Source organism: Callorhinchus milii, unplaced genomic scaffold (genome assembly GCF_018977255.1).
Source record: "Callorhinchus milii isolate IMCB2004 unplaced genomic scaffold, IMCB_Cmil_1.0 Scaffold9, whole genome shotgun sequence".
Taxonomy (NCBI): domain Eukaryota; kingdom Metazoa; phylum Chordata; class Chondrichthyes; order Chimaeriformes; family Callorhinchidae; genus Callorhinchus; species Callorhinchus milii.
In genome coordinates this window covers 21,995,245-22,013,106 of record NW_024704750.1, presented here as the reverse complement: position 1 = coordinate 22,013,106, position 17,862 = coordinate 21,995,245, and the positions used below count along the sequence as shown (strand labels likewise).

The 17,862-nt window shown below is 46.3% G+C and overlaps 1 protein-coding gene across 1 annotated transcript in view; it reads left to right on the top strand.

The window, feature by feature from the left end:
* Positions 1–5,396: 5,396 nt before the first annotated feature.
* The window catches only part of LOC103186809 (centrosomal protein of 128 kDa), a 167,194-nt gene continuing 154,728 nt past the window's right edge, over positions 5,397–17,862 (top strand). Inside the window, 4 exon segments of the mRNA XM_042337996.1 lie at positions 5,397–5,548; positions 13,310–13,475; positions 15,226–15,312; positions 16,436–16,544. Coding sequence (XP_042193930.1) covers positions 13,314–13,475; positions 15,226–15,312; positions 16,436–16,544 — 358 coding nt within the window. The 5' untranslated portion in view covers positions 5,397–5,548; positions 13,310–13,313.

Sequence of the window (17,862 nt, the reverse complement as noted above, 5' to 3'; positions counted from 1 at the left end):
TAATAATTTGGTCACTCAATCCACGGCTGTTTGTGTGTTGACAGCGCTGTGCACAATTGGCTGCTGCGTTTAGCCCACAAAGTTTAGTCAATTCGCTTCGCAGTATATTCTGTGAAGCGCTTTAGAGACGTCTTGAAGACGCGAGAAGGCGCTGTATCAATTGCAAAAGGATAATTATTATTTTCTTGGGGGAGAATAAATAAATCTCCCTATAAATGTGCCCAGTGGGGTGGGCTCCCATCTTTCAGTGTGAACTTTGGCAATTTGGCAATTTACCTGGAAGCACAATTCTCTCTTCAGATTAATTCTGTTTCAAACAAGTTGTGTATGGTTTTTTTTGTGTGTGGGGGGGCAGAAAACGTGTCTCGATAACCCTGAATGGTTTTTAGTGATTTTTTTCCCCCCCCTACTTATTTTTTTAGATTTATACAGCAAAACTCCTCCTAACTTGACCCTGTCTTAACTTGTCACTATCGCTTAATAATAATCCTTGCAATGGACGTTTTATCACATCTTCGAGAGTCTCAAAGCGCTTCACAAAATGAATGTAAAATAAATTGACTGTATATTTTGTGGGTGAAACTTGGCAGCCAATTGCTCACAGCAGTTTTTTTTTAATTTGGGTTTTTAAGGGATTATTATCTCCTGGAAAAGCGATCCGACAATCGACTAATAACTGGGTTCCTAATTACTGCTAGGCAAACAGAGGCTTACGTAATCGTGCTGTTAATATCCTGGCAGCATTTATTTATGTATTTATACATATGCCTAACTCAACACTCCTGAGAACTTCTCACTTACCCTTTTCCCTGGGAGTGTCGAGTTATCAGTTTACTGTATTAACAGCAACAAACAGACCCACAACTAGCCTTGAAGTGAGTGATCAAATTGATCTGGAAGATTGTTGGTCAGGACACTGGAAGAGAGAAACTTCCTTCTCTTTTCAAATAGTTCCACATGATTTTTAATGTCCACCTGAACAGATAGGTGGCACCTTGGTTTAACATCTCATCCAAAGGACATCTCTGACAATACAGTGCTCCTCCCCGCGCTGCCTTGGGGAGTGTCAGTCCAAGCTATGAGTTCAACCTATGCGAAATGGGCTTTATAAATGTCCAACTTAATTGAAGTTCAACTGCAACAACTTGGCCTTATATTGTCTCCTCCACAAGAACATTTATATTATGCCTTTCGGGGTCTCAGAGCGCTTTACAGAGATGGAATGGGAACCTGAGCACGATGAGAGGTGGGTAAGTGCAGTTGGGGTGTTGGCCAAAGACACACTCAAAAGAGGCTGATTTTCAGCTTTTCTCATATCAGACAATCTGACGTGTGCGTGCGATGAATTTAACACAAGGACACGGTGACTTTGAAATATAATGTGAATTAAACAGGAGTAAATAGAGGGAATGGAATTCACCTCACACTACATGGAGCAGTGGCGAGGGGTGGGGGGAAACAACTTATTTTCTGCACATGGCGAGTGCTGTGATGCCTCGGAAGAGTGTCAACACAGGAGCTGAGTGGGTATCTCTAACCACAAGGTTTTTAATTAGCAACAAAGGGCAATGATCCCGAAGACAGATCCATGTGTTATTATTATCCATTTAATAACTGGCTCAGCTGGTGGCTCTCTCGGCTGCTCAGGTTCTAGCACCACATCGGGGACATTGAGCGCTCTCAGGGGGCCTCTAATTGGTCGATCGCCGAGGAAGGAGCGATAGAACTGTGTCTTTATTGAGTCAAATTGAAAATGAAGCCAGATGCACAAAGTATTTTGTGCATCTGGAAGTAGCATAAATATTTATGTTAAACAACAGCAACAAATTACACTTGTATAGCGTTTTTCACATTGGAAAGACATCGCAGTGCTGGACAGTCAACGTTATTTGGACCTGAGCTGGGAGTTGGGGTCAAGAGGCCGGTGGGGTGGGGTGGGGTGGGGTGGGAGGGCACGGTCGAAGAGGAAAGTCTTTAGAAGGGACTTGAAGAAAACAAGAGAGGGGGTGAGGTGGAGGGATTGTGGAATAGAGTTCCAGAGTTTGGGGGCAGAGATGCCTGATGGTCACTGGTGGAGCGGGAAGTGTGGGAGACCTTAAGTAGGTCGGTATCCGCCGAGCGCAAGGAGCAGATAGGCTGATATGGGGTTAGGAGGACGGAGAAGTAGGGGGGAGCAATACCGTGGAGGGCTTTGAAGGTGAGAAAGGGGATTAAAACTTTAATAAATATGGCTCCTGCCTCTCATTTTTGTTGAGCATGTGCAAAGGCCACGTAGAATTATAAATAGAATATAACAGCACAGGAAGCCATTTGGCCGTCTAGTCTCGCACCAATCAACTAGTTGGAGACCCCTGACTCTAGGTTGACTCTTCAGGGCAACATACTCTTTTCCATGACTGTTGTGGGAGGTTTAACATCACTTTGAGCAGGAAGATGGGATCTTCATTTAACTCCACATTCAAAGTACGGTGCCTACAACAATCAAGGACTTCTCCCTCCCTTTCCCAACGCAGTACTGAACTGTAGCGTCAATCTAGACTATGAGGTCAAAATTTGGATATGGAATCCAAAGTCACAACAACAACAAGATTCCATTTATAAAGCGCCTTTCACGTCAGGAGGACGTCCCAAGGCGCTGCACAGTTGGGTCAAGACCCGAGCAGGGGGGAAATGGTCAGGGTGAGGGGAGGGAAGGGAGGGAGCGAGGAGGGGGGAAATGGTCAGGGTGAGGGGAGGGAAGGGAGAGAGCAAGGAGGGGGGAAATGGTCAGGGTGAGGGGAGGGAAGGGAGGGAGCGAGGAGGGGGAAGAGAGTCGAGAGGGGAGCTGAAGGCACGGTCAAAGAGAAAGGTTTTGAGACCGGCCTTGAAGGAGGAAAGGGAGGAAACTCTAAGGAAACTTAGAGTTAAGAGTGCAGTCAAATGAGCCAAGCTAACACTGTGTATATTATATATTTATAATCCATCTGTATATTGTGACTAACATGCTAAATATAGTTCCATATTTACTCCCAAATGAATCATAATTTCATGAAACATATTTCCGGAGGCTGAAACCGATGCTGAAAATGTCTTGAAATGGGTGTGTGATTTAGGTTAATTCTCAGTATGACACATTTCCTGCATTAGAGCACTTCAACACACACTAAATTTAGGTTGTCTCTAGATGTCGGTTGCTTTGACTTATCCACATAATTGTTTGAAGTCTACATTTGATAGCAAAGGAACAATTAGCAGTGTGCCTGAAGCAAACTCCACCGTGATTGCGGTGACTCCAAAGTGGATGGGAAATATTGTTGTTAGAAAATGAGGTTCTACAATTAGAATTCACAAATCTCAATCCCAAATGTCACCTCTCTTTTTGCTTTGTAAGTCTGTGATCTGCCGGGGTCTGACACTTGCAGAAACCCATCATTGTGCTTACGAGTCTATGCACCAGACTGAGAGTTCCACGTATATATGTCACCTATGCATTGAAAGTTCTGTGTGTTTGGATTGGAATGCGTATTCTCTTCTCCCTGGAGGGTTGCGCCCCCCGCTCACCTGATTCAAGAATATTAGGCGCAAGTTAGCAAAAGCCAAGACTTGGGGGACGCGTGCAGAGTGTACGTCAGGGTAAACGCTGGAGTCTAACCAGCTAAAAACCACTGAGAGCTCTGATCGCAAGATTAATAATCATTGCATTTGACGTAACGCATTATCACATCTTCGAGGTTCTAAGGCGCTTCACAGGATATACTGCAAAGTGAATTGACTGCATATTTTGTGGATGAAACGCGGCAGCCAATTGCGCACAGCAGTGTCCCACAAACAGTCGAGGATTAAGTGACCAAATTATTATAATTTTTCTAGGGATTATTAAGTGGTCCACGAATCGGGTTCCTACTTACTACTAAGTTAACAGAGGCTTGTGGAAACTTTTTGCCCTCTCCAGGAACCGATCCCAGATCCTTTCGCTTGCAAGGCGACTGCTCTAATGACTATGCTACAGGACTTCCCCTCTGCCTGTCCAGATATGTCCAGCCTAACTGTTTCGGGCTTTGGCTTGCTGGGTTAACAAGAGCCGAGTGGGAAGAATCCATGGTCCAGGTGACTGTTCTGCCCGTCCACGTCCTTTTTCGATGGGCGAGGTTGGTCGGTCTGTCAGCAGCAGTGCTCTGGAGGACTACGAACCCTAATGGCTCGAGAAGTGGATTAGAGAGGGAGAGAGAGAGAGAACCACAGAGGGTGGATTCGATTTCTCCCAATTCCATGGCTGAGCACATCACCGCGGAGCTCAGCTGAACTCCAAGGAGACTCCACTGACCCTCTCTCTCTCCCCACCACCACATGAAAGGTACGGTATAAATAAATACAGTCCAATGCACTGCTGGGGGGGGGGGGGGGTATTGCCTTTGCCCCTTCCTTTCCCCCATGTTCAGATTGCGCCTGAAGTCCTTCCTGTTGACCGTGACCCCCCCCCCCCCCTCTCGGTGTCGTTTAAGCGTTCTGGTTCACTACCCTCCGTGAGGGGGGTCGGTGCTATATAAATGCAATTTGTTGTTGGCCGTTTCGTTGTCGGGAGCTGCTGTCCTTCGGGTGAGACGTCGAGAGCCCGTCTGCCCGTACAGGCGGACGTTCACAGTCCCGCGGCGCTCTTCGAAAAGAGAAGGGGGGCTGCTCTCTCCCCGGGTCCGGGCCATCAATCCGCCAGGTAAAACCAACCCTAACCCTAAGCGCTCCGAGGCGCTGCCCCGGCGTGAAGGGCGCGACGCAAAAATGTAAGCTGTCGTCGTCGTCGTGAGGGGAGCCATGTAAACGCAAGTCGTCGCTGCTGTCGTTGTCGGCGGCAGAAAATACAGTCGCGCCGCTTCAACAGCGCGTCCGACGAAGCGCTTCGAGACGTTCTCGGCGACGTGATGAGGCGCCGCATCAAATCGCAGGGATTACTATCGTCATTGGTACTGTTTCCCGGGCTCTGGGGGCGGGTACGGCTGAGGCGGGGCGGGCGGGGCGGGCAGTCAGGCAGAGAGGCGGGCGGTCAGAGTGGCGCCAAGCCAGCACGGCACCGTGCGCTGCACCCTGGGAGTCGTAGTCGCGCCAGCTCTGCTGCTGAGCGAGCAGCGGACGAGAGGAACTACAGCTCCCAGGAATCCGCGCGACGGCCGTGGCGGAGGAGGAGGGGGGAGCGCGAGCGAGTGTCAGGACGGCGGTTGGTGAGCGCGGTGGCTGATGGGAGGAGTGAAGGGGGGCGGGAGAGCGCGCGTGAACCAGGACGGCGGTTGGCGAGCGCGGCGCCTGCTGGGAGATGGAGTCGGCGGCGCTGGGCCCGTTGGGGCAGATGCAGTCGGCGCGGGGCGCGGAGTTTCCTGGCCGCCCACATCCGGGAGGGAGGGAAGAGACTACAAGTCCCAGGGGGCGGCGCGACGGTTGCCATAGACGCGGAGTGCAGGCGGGAAGCGAGAGCGGGGAGTTTGTTGGCTGTTGATGGCGGCCGCGGCTGTCGACCGACCGACCGGCTCCGGCGGCTCGGCTCGTTTAGGAGAGGGAAAAGTTTAACAGGAATCGACAGGTAACGGCGCAGACACCCCGAGAGGGCAGAGATGTTGACAAGAAACGATAACTTTTAAAAAAATATACAAAACCTTTTATAATGCAATCAGTGAGAGAGAGAGAGAGAGTTATCTTCTTGTCCAGTCAGTCAGTCAGTCAGGGAAGGTATCTCCTGTCACTACTACCAGACCTTGCATGTGATATCGCGTCTTATCATGTTGTTGAGATGTCTCAAAGCGCTTCACAGGCCACAAACAACAAGAAGCGTCACCCCCCCCCCCCCCGCCCAGAACGCGGAGTAGTCCCGGAGTAGTCCCGGAGCCTGACCCCGAGCTGGGAGGAGGCGGTGACCGTACTCACGGTTGAACCGGGAAGATCTTCACCCGGGATCTGAACAGGGGGCTGATTGAGGGCCGAGAGGTCCAATGCTTTGGGGCGCGGCCGGCGGCTGACGGTGAGGGCAGAGCGGAAAGGGGACGAGGTTAACAAGCGGGAGGCTGGAGCCAGGGAGTAAGGCAGGTCGGAGAAGTAGGGAGGTGCCAGGGGCATGAAGGGATTTGTAGATGAGTGTGAGGATCTTGAAGTTAAATCCAGACTGGCAAGGACTGGTGTGATAGGAATAGAGTTTAGAGTGCTGAGTATACGGACGACGGAGTTGTGATGTAGTTGATAAGTTAGATTTGATTAGTTGGATACTCTTGAGAAGTACGTGTGACGATGTGTATTTTGTGAGCAAACGCGGCAGCCAATTTGCGCCCAGCCAGGTCCCCACAAATGACTGTGGAGTGATACTCCGTTTTTATCTGAGGGGGGGGGGATTGTCGGCCAGGTCACGGGAGGGAGAAACTTTTTGCAGGATCTTTAACATCTGCGCGAACAGGGCAAAGATGAGGGAGCTCGATCTCATGTATCGGGCAAAAGAATGGTGCCTCCATAAGACATACGAGCAGGAGTAGGCCATTCAGCCCCTCGAGCCTGGCCCACCATTTAATAAGATTGTGGCTGATCTTCTAACCTAATTCCATTTACCTGCCCTATCCCCATATCCCTTAATCCCTCTATCCTTTAGAAATCTATCAACCTCAGTCTAGGAATGTTCAAGGAATTCTGGGGGAAGAGAATTCCACAAATTCACTACCCTCTGAGTGAAGAAGTGTTTCCTCAACTCAGTTCGAACTACTAACACTACCTAGTTTCTCCCCCTCTAGAAAATAAGCAGCTTTTCTATTTTTACTACCCTAGGTGAATAACTTCACACTTCCCCACGTTATACTCCATCTGCCACTTTTGCCCGCTCACCTAGTCTGCCTATTTCCCTTTGCATTCTTCTTTGTGTCATCCTCACAGCTTACTCTCCTACCTAGCTTCATGTCGTCTGCGAATTTAGATATATTAGGTTCTATTCCTCATCTAAATCATTGATATAGACTGTAAATAATTGAGGCCTAAGCACTGATTCTTGAGGCACTCCACTAGTCACATTCTGCCAATCTGAGAAGGACCCGTTTATCCCTACTCTCTGTTTTCTTCCTGTTAGCCACTCTCCAATCCGTGCTAAAATATTACCTTTAATTCCATGTGCTCTAATCTTATGCAACAGCCTTTTATGTGGCACCTTGTCGAATGCCTTCTAGAAATCCAAATACACCACATCTGCAGTAGTGCAGTGCTGAACAATGCAGCCATTCTATCCCCTCGCCCAACACACACACATGAACACACATACACTGAACTGGAGAGTCAGCCTAAACCAGGGGTCTCCAACCAGTCGATCATGATCGATTTCTTGGAGTGTCAAGAAGTGGCCCGCTGAACACCAGTCCAGGCAAGTCCGCGACAAGTCAAGTCAAGCTTTGTTTCCAGTAGCTATCAAGCAGCAATACCATGGCACGGCCATTAATGAAGAAAAATTCAAAAATGAAAAGTTCAATAATTAAAAATATATTTGGTTGTCCCACCAAAAAGATTGGCTACCACTAGCTAATCAGGCCCTTGGGACGTCCTGCTCATGTGAAAGGTGCTATATAAATATAATTTGTCGTTAGACTGTGTGAGCTCAAAATCCTGACATTGGGATGCACTGTTTCACTTATCAATTCATTCATGTTAACGTGTTGGGTGTGGAGCTGCTCAGTTCCTAAGGCAATTCGCGCTCAGAGAGACAGATTGGAATGTGATATATGCAAGTGTGAAGGTGTTTAAGAGAATGAGGTAGGTAAGTGCACCTCATATGGAGGCAGAGGGACTTAGGGAAAGGAATCCAGATGGCTGGGGAATAAAAGTGGCTGAAAGCTCCTTAGCAGGGTGGGGTGCTTATGAAGCAGACCAGACTTGTGCATAAGCAGATGCTGGCTGTGGAGGGTGGAGTGACGTGTTTGGAAAGTTGAGTCTGGAGATGACAAAAGGGTGAGGGCTTCAGCTGCATTGGGGTTCAGGCAGCAGCTGAGGTGGGTAATATTGCAGAGGTGGAAGCAAATGGACTTGGTCAGTAACCAGTTGAAAGACTTGGAAGTAGAACTGAGGGTCAAACAAAATGCCGAGATTTGGTATGGATTCTGCAACCGGGGAGGTTGATATAATTGGTGCCTGAGGTGAGGAGGTATTCGCAGGAGCCAAACAGATAACTTTGGTTTGCCAACGTTTCGCTCATTCAGTATTTGACGTCTGACAGAACAGTACTGGTCCTAGAGTCGAGAGTGGAGGCAGGAAGATAGAGTTGAATGTCACCCGTCTATTCTTGGAGATTGACCCGATGCCTACGGATGATGTCACCAAGCTGGGTTATTAGTTCATTAATGTTAACATGCAGAGTTTGGAGCTGCTCACTTATGTATGAGTTATTTACTGATAACAGCAAAATTCATCAATATAGGGGAATTTCTTGAAGTTCTTCATAGAGAAACTGAGCATGGAGGATGGGGAGAAGGAAGGTTGCTGGACACAGTTGAAGAAGGGGTCTTATAGGAGGCTTTTAAAGACAGCAATGACGAGTGAGGGATTTAGGGAGGGAGTTTTGGAGGGTTTTGCACATGCTGCATCCCAAAGATGGCAATTCTGGCAATGCATTGGACTGTTACCTCAGTGTTGCCCTAGAATGACAGCATGAAGTTTGGACTGTAAACGATGACACCAATATGATAAATTCAATTTTGCACAACTGCCTCGGACATTCGTTGGCACTTTTGTGAATACAGAAGATAAAGAAAGATGCAACATTTCTTATGATACTGATGGTCATAGTTGTTTTATGCTGTGTGCTTGGGTCTCCCATGAACTGTTTGAGGGTTTCCCTCAAAATCCTCCTTGTCTACCGTCCCCTCAAGCTTTCCCCCACCTTCCTCTTGGACATCTCCGCCCTCCTATCTTCCCTCTCCTTCTGCTCTGAACGCTTCCTAATCCTAGACGATTTCAACCTCCGCTCCACTCACTCCTGCTCTACCTCTGCCGACTTCTCCTCCCTCCTCTCTCCTCTCTTCCCTCAACCTCTCCCTCCTCATCCACTCCCCCACCCACATCCGTGGCCACCCCCTTGACCTGGTGATCACCCGGGGCCTCACCGTCTCGGATATCACCAACATCGATAAAGCCATCTCGGGCCACCGCTTCATCTCCCTCAACACCTCCGTACCCCTTCCCCTTTCTCAAACCTCCACCATCACATACTGTTCGTAGAAAAAAAAAATTCCTCCCTCTCCCTCTCTACTGTCCTGGAGTCATCTGAACTCCTTCACCTCTGGCCTTCTCTGACCAATCTCCCCTCCTCACTCTCTTTTCTCCACAACTCCCTCTCCTCCATTCTGGACTCCCTTGCCCCCCTCACCTCTCGAACCGCCCCATACTCACGTAAATCCCCCTGGTACACGCCATCTCTTTTCCCTCAAGGCACAAGTGCGAGCTGCTGAACGTGCCTGGACCAAATCCAAACTAACGGTCCATCGGCACATCTGGCTTCACCACTCCAAGATCTACGGCTGTGCTCTTGCCTCCGCCAAATCCTCTTTCTACTCCAAGGTTATCTTGGAGGCAAAGGACAACCCCAGGCTTCTCTTTTCTACCACTAACCGTCTCCTCCATCCACTTTGCCACGCCACACCCATCCTCTCCTCAAACTCCCAACTGTGAGGAGATGCTGGATTTCCTCAAAACCAAAATCGAGGGGATACGTTCAGCCACCTCTGCCCCGTCCACAGCCACCCACATCACCTCTCCCTCATGACTCACCCCCCACCCATCCCCCCTATGCTCCTTCGATCCTATCTCTTCCTCCTCCCTCTCCGCGATTGTTTGCAAACTCAAACTCACCACCTGGTCTCTCGATCCCATCCCCACCTCTCTCCTCAGCTCCAGCTCCACCTTCTGGCCCCTCTCCTGTCCTACGTCATCAACCTCTCCTTGTCAACCAGTTTACTTCCAATCCCCCTAAAAATAGCTGTCATCACCCCCATCCTGAAAAAAATCTTCCCTGGACCCATCCCTTTTTTCCAGCTACTGCCCCATCACTAACCTCTCCAAGGTTCTGGAACGAGTCGTTGCGTCCCAGCTCCGCTCCTTTCTCTCCCGCCATTCCCTCTTTGAACCCCTCCGATCTGCTGCCCACAGCACGGAAACAGCCCTGGTCAAAGTGACTAATGACATTCTGAATATCTGTGATCAGGGCTTCCTCTGCCTCCTTGTCCTCCTCGACCTCTCTGCCGCCTTCGACACTGTCGACCATTCCATCCTCATACAACAACAACAACACGACAAAAATACATTCATAGAGCGTCTTTCACGTCAGGAGGACCGCCTCTCCTCCTTACTTAATCTTCGCGGACCTGCCCTTGCCTGGTTCGATTCCTATCTGTGTCACTATCTCCAATTTGTTGCCTCTAAAGATTTCTCCTCCAGCCCCTGCACTGTCATGTCTGGCGTCACCCAGGGCTATGTTCTTGGCCCTCTCCTCTTTAATATCTATATGCTCCCCCTTTGGTGACATTATCCGCAGACATGGGGTCAAATTTCATATGTATGCGGATGACACCCAACTCTATCTTTCTGCCTCCAGCCTCGACTCCAGGACACTGCTGTCCTGACAGACTGACTGTCGGACGTCAAGTCCTGGATGAGGGAAAGCTTCCTACAGTTGAATGTGAACAAAACTGAGGCCCTCCTGATTGGCTCGCGCCAGCACCTCCGCACCTCAGGCTCTGGCAGCATCAACCTCCAGGGTTGCACACTTCAACTTACCAAACCAGTCAGGAACCTCGGTATCTTATTCGACCCTCAACTGTCATTTCTTCCCTACATCCAAGCCATGACCCGCTCTGCCTTCCCTCACCTCTGTAACATCTCCCGACTCCGCCACTACCTCACCCCTCAGGCGCTGAAACTCTTGTTCACGCCTTCATCATCTCCAGGCTCGACTATGCAAACTCCCTGCTTGTCGGCCTTCCCAACTCCTCCCTCCACAGACTGCAGATAATACAGAACTCTGCAGCCCGTGTCCTCTCCCGCACCAAACTCCGTGACCCCATCTCCCCCATTCTTGGCCGACTCCATTGGCTCCCTATCCTTCAGAGGATCCAGTTCGAGATCCTGGTCCTCACCTACAAAGCTCTCCGTGGCCTCGCCCCACCCTACATCTGTGACCTCCTAACCCCCTACCAACCCGCCCGCTCCCTCTGCTCAGCCGGCTCTGGCTGCTCCACATCCCCCGACCCACCCGCCCCACCATTGGCGGGAGAGCCTTCAGCCACTCTGCCCCCAACCTCTGGAACTTCATCCCCCAATCACTCCGCCTCACCCCCTCCTTAGCCTCATTCAAGTCCCGCCTCAAAAGTCTCCTCTTTGACCATGGAATTGGTCACCCCCTTCCCCTCCCTTCTTTCCCCCTGACCCCAGCTCGGGTACACTGTCCAGCGTCTTGGGACGTCCTCCCGACATGAAAGGCGCTATACAAATGTAATCTTGTTGTTGTTGTGTGCTTGGGTCTCGGATGTTTGCATGTGACTTGTCTTAACTTATGCCACTTAAAAAGATATTTGTCAAAGAGTGCTTCTGCTTAGTCTCGGGAGGCATTGATCCAAAGGCTTGCAGATTCCTTGTGTTGTAATTCACATTGCCTCAGGAAAGACACTGCTTTGCTATCATCTGTTGTTGTGTCTAAATCTGGTTTATTACAATATTTGAGTACTTTTATACAGTACTAACAACTAAACTTGACTCTCATCTCTCTGGTTGTGGCTGGTCTCTGCCATAGTGGAGATATTGTGTGAAATTCTTAATTTTATCTAAAGGGTTATTATTGGGAATGAGTCATACATTTAATGTAAGTACTTGGCGATGCAAAGGTTTGAATGTTGAATGAGAATAAGAGCTGTTTTCACTTGCTTAAATGTTACGCAGCAGGTTTCAAGTGCAGCATTACTAATATCAGGTGTTTGAAAACATCACATTAATTTTGGGATGTTTTTGCTTGTAATACTGTTTAGGTGTTGGATAGGAGGATGATCAAACAATTTATTTGAGTGAGTGTGTGCATGTGCTGCTGAAATAGTCGATACAGCATTGAATTGTGGAATACAAACTGAGTATTTATGGAGCTATAGAATTGTCAGGATTCTGATGTTGTACTGTTCACAGTTGTCAATTGATTGTGGAGATAAGGTTACAGCCTTGAAACCTGTCAGCTTGCCTCAGTTGTTGGCATTCTTGCTTCTGAATCAGAAAGTTGCAGGTTCAAGTCTCACATTGAGAACTTTGAGTGGAGGCTGACACTACCGTACAATGTGGCAGCAGCGTTGCATTGTTGGATGAGACATTAAACTAAGATCATGTTTGCCTATTCAGGTGACTACAAAGAAACCCATGAAAAACAATGGAAGATAAAGGCACAGATTTATCTCTCATTCAGCCCCTCGAGCGTGTTCCGCCATTCTGTTGGATCATGGCTGATCTGTACTTCAACTCCAATTACCCGCCTTTGCTCCATATCACTTGATAGATACCCTTACATAACAAACATCAATCCACCTCAGTCTTGAAAAAAATTTGAATGGATCCAGCATCCATAGCTTTTAGGGGACGAGAGGTCCAGATTTCCACTATCCTGGAGTCCTGTAGCTCAGTGGTTAGAGCACTCGCTTTGCAAGTGAGAGACCTGAGTTCAATTCCAGGCAGAGGGCGAAACCTTGGGCAAGTTTCCTTACTCCACACAGAGCCTAATAATAATCCCTCCAAAACCAAAACAATAATAAAATTAGTCATTTTCAATCTATGACTGTTTGTGGGACATTGCTGTGCGCAATTGGCTGCCGCGTTCGCCCACAAATATACAGTCAATTCACTTTACAGTGTGTTCTGTGAAGCGCTTTGGGACGTCCTCCTGATGTGAAAAGCGCTATATCAAATGCAAGGATTATTATTATTATTATTATCCTTTGGCGAAAAAATGCTTCCTGATTTACAATACAATACAAAACTACATTGTATTGCGCCTTTCACGTCGGAAGGACGTCCCAAGGGCTGATTTCACTGCTAAATGAAGTTGAAAAACTGATAATCCAAGTTAAAGTTATGAGAGTTAGTACACTGTATTTGTTTTTTNAATCTCGTTGGGAAAAACTGATCTTTATTCATTTTTTCTTTCCTTTGCAGCTGCTCAAAGAACTGAGGGTAAAGCTTTTATTTTGTGTATAAAAGAAAATTGACTGAAGTGAAACTGGGAATGTGGATGTTGTCAGAAGGTATCTATTTTTGGCTTACTTTTCACGCTTCCTAATTTCTGTTTTTTTACTTGCAGTATTATGGCAGACTTGTCGAGTGATTCCGATTCTATCCGTCGGAAATACTCAAGCCGGCGAAGATCACCGAAGGTGACGTCAGTGGTGGGGGCACAGGGAAGGCACAAGACACAGAGTGGAGTATGTTTCACTGAAAAAATTAACACATTAGCAAGCACTTTACAGGTATAATAAATATCACTGCATTGCCTGCAGTCCGATGCTGCTGTTATATAAAACACATTTATTGAGTAACACGGAAGCTATTAGATGAAACACAGTACATTCAGTTAGGAGAAAGAAAGGGGCATCTGGCTTTTTAAATCACAAGGAACTATTTCTGACTGCACCGACAGAGAACTATACTACGTACGGCGATTTCAAGGCTCCATAAAAGCACCTACTTGAATATCCGCCTCCCATGATGGCAAATGGACCTCTACACTGCTGTTGCAGAGGAGAAAATTAACTGCTGCGAAATGGAAAGACACTGAAATATTTGCCAAATTAATAGTTGTAATTTGTGTTCCTTGATAAAAATCCTAGTTAGTGGACCGGAGTATCAACCTGGTTTGAGTCGGTAGCACTTTCATCTCTGTCAAGCCCTTGGAACTCAAGGTCTAAGTTGATACTCCAGTGCAGTATTGGGGGAGTGCTACATTGTCGGAAGTGCCGTCCAATGGATAGTCCTGTTTGCTTTCTCAGGCGATCGATCCTGGTGTCCTGCTCAACATTCCTCTTGTTCAATTGGACAATCACCTGCTGGTTGTTTGTGGGACATTGCTATGCACAAATAGGCTGCTGTGTTTGCTTACAAATAGTCATTCAAAATTCACAGAAAACTAGAAGCTCTTCGAGATGTTTTGTGTGATAGTGATGCTATAACAAATGCCAGGATTATTATTATAGAATTAACCCTTTAATGGATGCCCAGGAGTTAAACAGGGCACCCTGATCACTGAGTAACAATGATTGTGAACTTTCTGAACGATGATCTTAACATGGCAAGCCCAAAATTTCTGATAATAATAATAATCCTTGGATTTGATATAGCACTTTATCACATCTTCAAGATGTTTCACAGCGCTTCACAGAATATACTGTATAGTGAATTGACTGTGTATTTTATGGGCGAAACATAGCAGCCAATTGTGCACAGCAGCGTCCCACAAACAGTCGTGGATTGAAGTAATCAATTTTGTTTTTGAGGGCATTATTTTCCCAGAAAAGCAATCCATCAATCAACTAACAACCGGGTTCCTACATACTGCTAGGTAAACAGAGGTGTGCATTTCGCTCTGCCGGGAATCGTAGGTCTCTCGATTGCGAGGCGAGTGCTCTAACCACTCAGCTACAGGATTCCATATGTTAAAATGATCTTAATATGGCAAGCACAAAGTCTATGATGTGAACAGAGTGGGAATCGTATATTTTACCACCCTTGCCACAGCTTTATATAATCCCTTTGCGCTACATTGAACGCTCTATCATAAAAACACTCGTTCTTTATAAAATAGCTATTATATGACTAATGCGTGTATCATCCTGCATCAAAAAAAAATGATCTGTCCCATATTCTGGCAGATAAATGTTGTGGAATGCCCTGCCCCAGAAGGCCATAGAGGCAGAATGAATTGGGATGTTTATAGATACTTGGGAATTGAGGATATTTAAGGGGTGTGGAGAAAAAGTGGGAAAATGAAATGAAAAGATCTGCCATGTTCTAAGAAACTGCCAGACAAGCTCAAAACGCTGAGTAGACTCCTGTTCTTATGCAAATAATTCACTTTATTTTGTTGAAAGGATAATATTTTCTTACTTTTTGTGTAGAAATGCATCATTTACTCCTAGTAAAGTGGCACGTGCAAGTCTTGGAGGCAAGTTTATTTCTGTTCAAGTTTAGAATACCTGACACCTGAAATATGATTGATTTTAGGACACAAGTCAGAACCTCCGCAATGTTGATCAGATGCTGGGGGATTATAGAGACTTGACGAGTGAACAAATGAAGGCGGTGTCAAAGGTAGGTACTCCTGTCGGTGCTTGTTGCCACTGAAGAACACTTCATAAAAAAATTACAATTCAATAACATGGTTAGCTCTTTTGCGCCAGAAATAAATCCATCCTAGCACTTGAGATCAGTTTATGAAATGATTTATTATCATCTAACCTAAAGTAGATTTTCACAGTCCTTTTTAGCTTCAAGGACTGCTAGAGCTGTAATAGAAACATGATTTTTAACATGCAGAAACATGAATGACTGAAAGCTTCTGATGAATGAAGTGGAACAGCTGTGAGTATTGGCGGGCGAGATGGAGAAGAAAGATGCTCTAATATATAACACTTTGTCTTCACTTATTCCTCTCCTGCTCACATTAGGAGCTGACATGATGTGTTGCTGTTCTTTCACACTCACTTTTCAGAACATTACTATTACTAGATTTGTCTTTAATGTAGATCCTTATCACATCAAAATTTCCCCAAGGAATTCACACAAATGCTTTATTTTGAAGTGCACATGCAGTGATGTTTATCTGTTCAGGTGAACACTAAAGACCCCACAAAACTATTCACAGATAGAAGGGTGTTTCCACTTCTACATATATATTGTTCATTCACGTCATGGCGGTTTGTTGGATCTTGTATGAGTATTGACTGTTGTGTTTGCCAAGTTACACAGTCATTCCATGTGGCAGCAATTATCTGAGAGGCGCTTTGCTTCAATGTGACAAATCTGAGCCTGATATAAATTTATGAAATAATCTTTTGTTGACTCAAAATGCATGTAAAGCACTTCGGGAATTCCTCCTGACATGAAAGGCGCTATACAAATGTAATTTGTTGTTGTTGTAATCAAATGCAAGTTTTTTTTAATTATAAAGACCAATATAATTGTCACAAGTTTGGCATTGTTGCATTTGTTGATTTGCTTTAGCTGAGCGCTGGAAGAAAGAACCAAATATTCATAGAATCATAGAATTATATTGCACAGAAGGGGCCATTTGGCTCATTGTGTCTGTTCCGGCTCTTTGAAAAGAGCTATTCAAATCAATCCCACTCCCCCGCTCTCTCCCCATAGCCCTGCAAACTTGTCCTCCCCAATTGTAACTGAACATTTGGTCTGTTTTGATTTTGGGGGATAAAAGCTACGAGATAATCTGGAACAGTCTGTGGACCAGCTGAGAAACCAGCGACTGCACAGAAGCTCTCACTCAACACTTCAAACAAGTGACCTACAGAGCGACTCCCCTACAGGTATATGACACAATTACAAGGTCATCTTAAAAGCATTTTAGGAATTGTGTTCAATGCGTCCACTTTGGATTTACTGTGGACAACATTGAAATAAATATCTTTTGAAGAAAAAATAGACAGCATTTAAAGTTCTAGGATTCTGAGGAGCCTGCAGCTTCTTGAGATAAGGGATATGGTTACACCGGGGGATGGAGAGTGTTGGGAAGAGGAAATTAAAAAGTTAGAGAAGATTGGTGGAACAGTACAATATACCATACTAATTTAGGGAACTCAATCCCTCTGCCTTGCCCCCTCACTTCCCACTTTCAAGTTCCGCCTAAAGATATTCCTTTTCGATCGTGCTTAAGGTCACCTCTTCCCACCCTCACCCCCGGCTTGGAGTCAGTACTCAGCCACTGTCAAGCGCTCCGGGAAGTTGCCCTGCATGAAGGGCGCTATATAAATGAAAGTTGTTGTATTTATATTGTGTTTCACATCCAGAGGAGGCCCTGAAGTGCTTAACAGTACTGGCTGGGCTGGAGATGGGAGCTGAGGGGAGAGGAAAAATTAATTCAAAAAATCAGTTAATCCAATAATCTATCCATCAATTAATTAATGAACTACAATTAATAGGCTGAAGAATTAATTTGATCGTTTGTTGGGAGAGAAAAGGTTGAGGATTTATGTTGAGGATATACCCAATCCTCACCATAAATCCTCAACCTTTTCGCCTATAAAATATACAGTCAGTTCACTTTACAGTGTATCCTGTGAAGCGCTTTGAGACATCTTGAAGACGTGATATGGCGCTATATCAAATGCAAGGATTATTATTATTGTTACCTCCAATGCCTTGGGACGTTCTCCTGACGTGAAAGGCACTGTACAATGTAATTTTGTATTGTATTGCATCTAAATTTACTCCAAATTTAGATTACTGTAACTGGCTGTTGAACTCCATGTTGCTTATAGGACACTGCTTGTGCAGATTACCTGCCACTCTTCTCTATGTGACATTCATTTCATTTCTAAAATGCTTCAAGACAATTATTCTAGATATATAAATTCAAGTCCCCTCCGCTCCACCATCAGCTGCCGTGCTTTCAGCTTCCAGGCTCTGAAGCTTTGGAACTCTCTCCCCCAATCCCTCCAGCTTTTTTAGATCACGGCTGAAAGCCTTCCTCTTTGACCATGCTCCCTCCCCCAGTTCGGCATCAGGCTCTGCCGCTGTTAAGCACCCTGAGACATTGCCCTGTGTGAAAGGTGCTATATAAATCCAAGTTGTTGTTGTTTTTCTGACCGGTTGATTTTGAAGAGCAAGGTGAACTCTTGAATGTGT